This window comes from Penaeus monodon, chromosome 22 (genome assembly GCF_015228065.2).
Source record: "Penaeus monodon isolate SGIC_2016 chromosome 22, NSTDA_Pmon_1, whole genome shotgun sequence".
NCBI lineage: Eukaryota > Metazoa > Arthropoda > Malacostraca > Decapoda > Penaeidae > Penaeus > Penaeus monodon.
The window spans coordinates 6,646,936-6,648,362 of record NC_051407.1 but is presented as its reverse complement, the minus strand read 5'-3'; the positions used below and the strand labels follow the sequence as shown (position 1 = coordinate 6,648,362).

Genomic DNA, 1,427 nt, shown 5'->3' with positions numbered 1-1,427 from the left:
ACAACAAGTTTCAACTGAATGGTTGTATTTATAGAGCATATCATGCATGCTACTCTATTACCTTATGGATCAGATAGAGGAAATAGCTAAAGTAGAGGAAAAATGTAAACTGAAACTTTATTCGATTCTGTAAAAACATCGATACAAGTTTTCGTATATGTGAACGTAAAATCTACAGGTATGATGCATGCCAATGTACATATCTAGAATCCTGCAAAATCTTACCATTGTGTCATCTGCTGAAAGAACCATCTCTATGGAGTGGTGTAGAGATTAGAATGAGTAGTGTAATGACTTCCTGGGGTTGAGTACTGGCTACTGGGAGTACTATAGTGGGTTGCAAGAGTTGAGTATTGGCTTCTGGGAGTAGTATAGTGACTTACTGGGCTAGAAAAATGGCTTGTGTGAGTAGAGTGATAGTTTGTATGGGTAGAGTGAGGACTTGTAGGAGCAGAGTAATCACTTGTGGGAAGATTGTGGGTTTTGATATCGATGCCTCCGAAATCAGGACCAGCGTTTTGTGCGAAACTGTGCCCAGTGGAGTGTCCGATTCCACTACCGATACCACTGATTCCACCTCCGATTCCTCCACTTTCTACAGTGTGACCGACGCCATGAGAAGCTGTAGTCAGAGCCGAGTGGAGGTCTTCCCCGGAGGGAAGGATCGGGTTCTCGCCATCTTCATAGTTTACGAACACCACTTCAGGCTCCGTCGGCGGCGGTGCTGGCACTTCGATCACTCTCTGGTCCTGCTCCGTTTGCTTGTTGAGGACGTACACGACCTGTTGCTGCTGAGGAGGAGGTACGATGATCGGATCAGGTCCCTGGTCATCTTCGGGCAGCCTCACGAAAACGACATTGCGTTCCACTTTAGGTTGCGGGATGTAATGTGGCCGCCTAAAATAATTAAATCTTCTTGGAGCATCGTAGAGAAATGCCCGTGTATACACTTGAGGGGTGATACATCTACCGTCCACGTGTCGCACTTGTCCGTGAGCGCAAAAAACATTATGAAAGTATGGGCCAGAGGGTGGTCGCAGATCGTAGCCCAATGGGGCAGCAGACACGGCAGCCACGAACACTGAGACCTATAAAACAAAACAGGCATTACTCTACAACCATACACATGTGATATTACTACACTGCAACAAAGATTTTCTTGTTTGAATACTACGTAATACTACAAAAGTAATATACACCAGGAGCTTCATGTTGGCAGGCGATGACTTGTGTCCAGTTCAGGCCATACATTGTATATATTCTACACCAATTACTGTTGCTCCTCCTCCACTCTACATATTAGTCTAAGCAAGGTCTTTCCTTTCTTCTGCAATGAATAAATTCCGGTTACCATACACGGGCAAGGAAAGAAAAGATAGTTGGCCAATCCCTAAAGATAATGAGTATATCAGCAGGATATGATGTGC

The 1,427-nt window shown here is 44.7% G+C and overlaps 1 protein-coding gene across 1 annotated transcript in view; it reads right to left on the bottom strand.

The window, feature by feature from the left end:
* Positions 1 to 219: 219 nt before the first annotated feature.
* The window catches only part of LOC119587214, a 5,035-nt gene continuing 3,827 nt past the window's right edge, over positions 220 to 1,427 (bottom strand). The window contains exon 2 of the mRNA XM_037935975.1: positions 220 to 1,088. Coding sequence (XP_037791903.1) covers positions 255 to 1,088 — 834 coding nt within the window. The 3' untranslated portion in view covers positions 220 to 254. The remainder of the gene's footprint in view (positions 1,089 to 1,427) is intronic.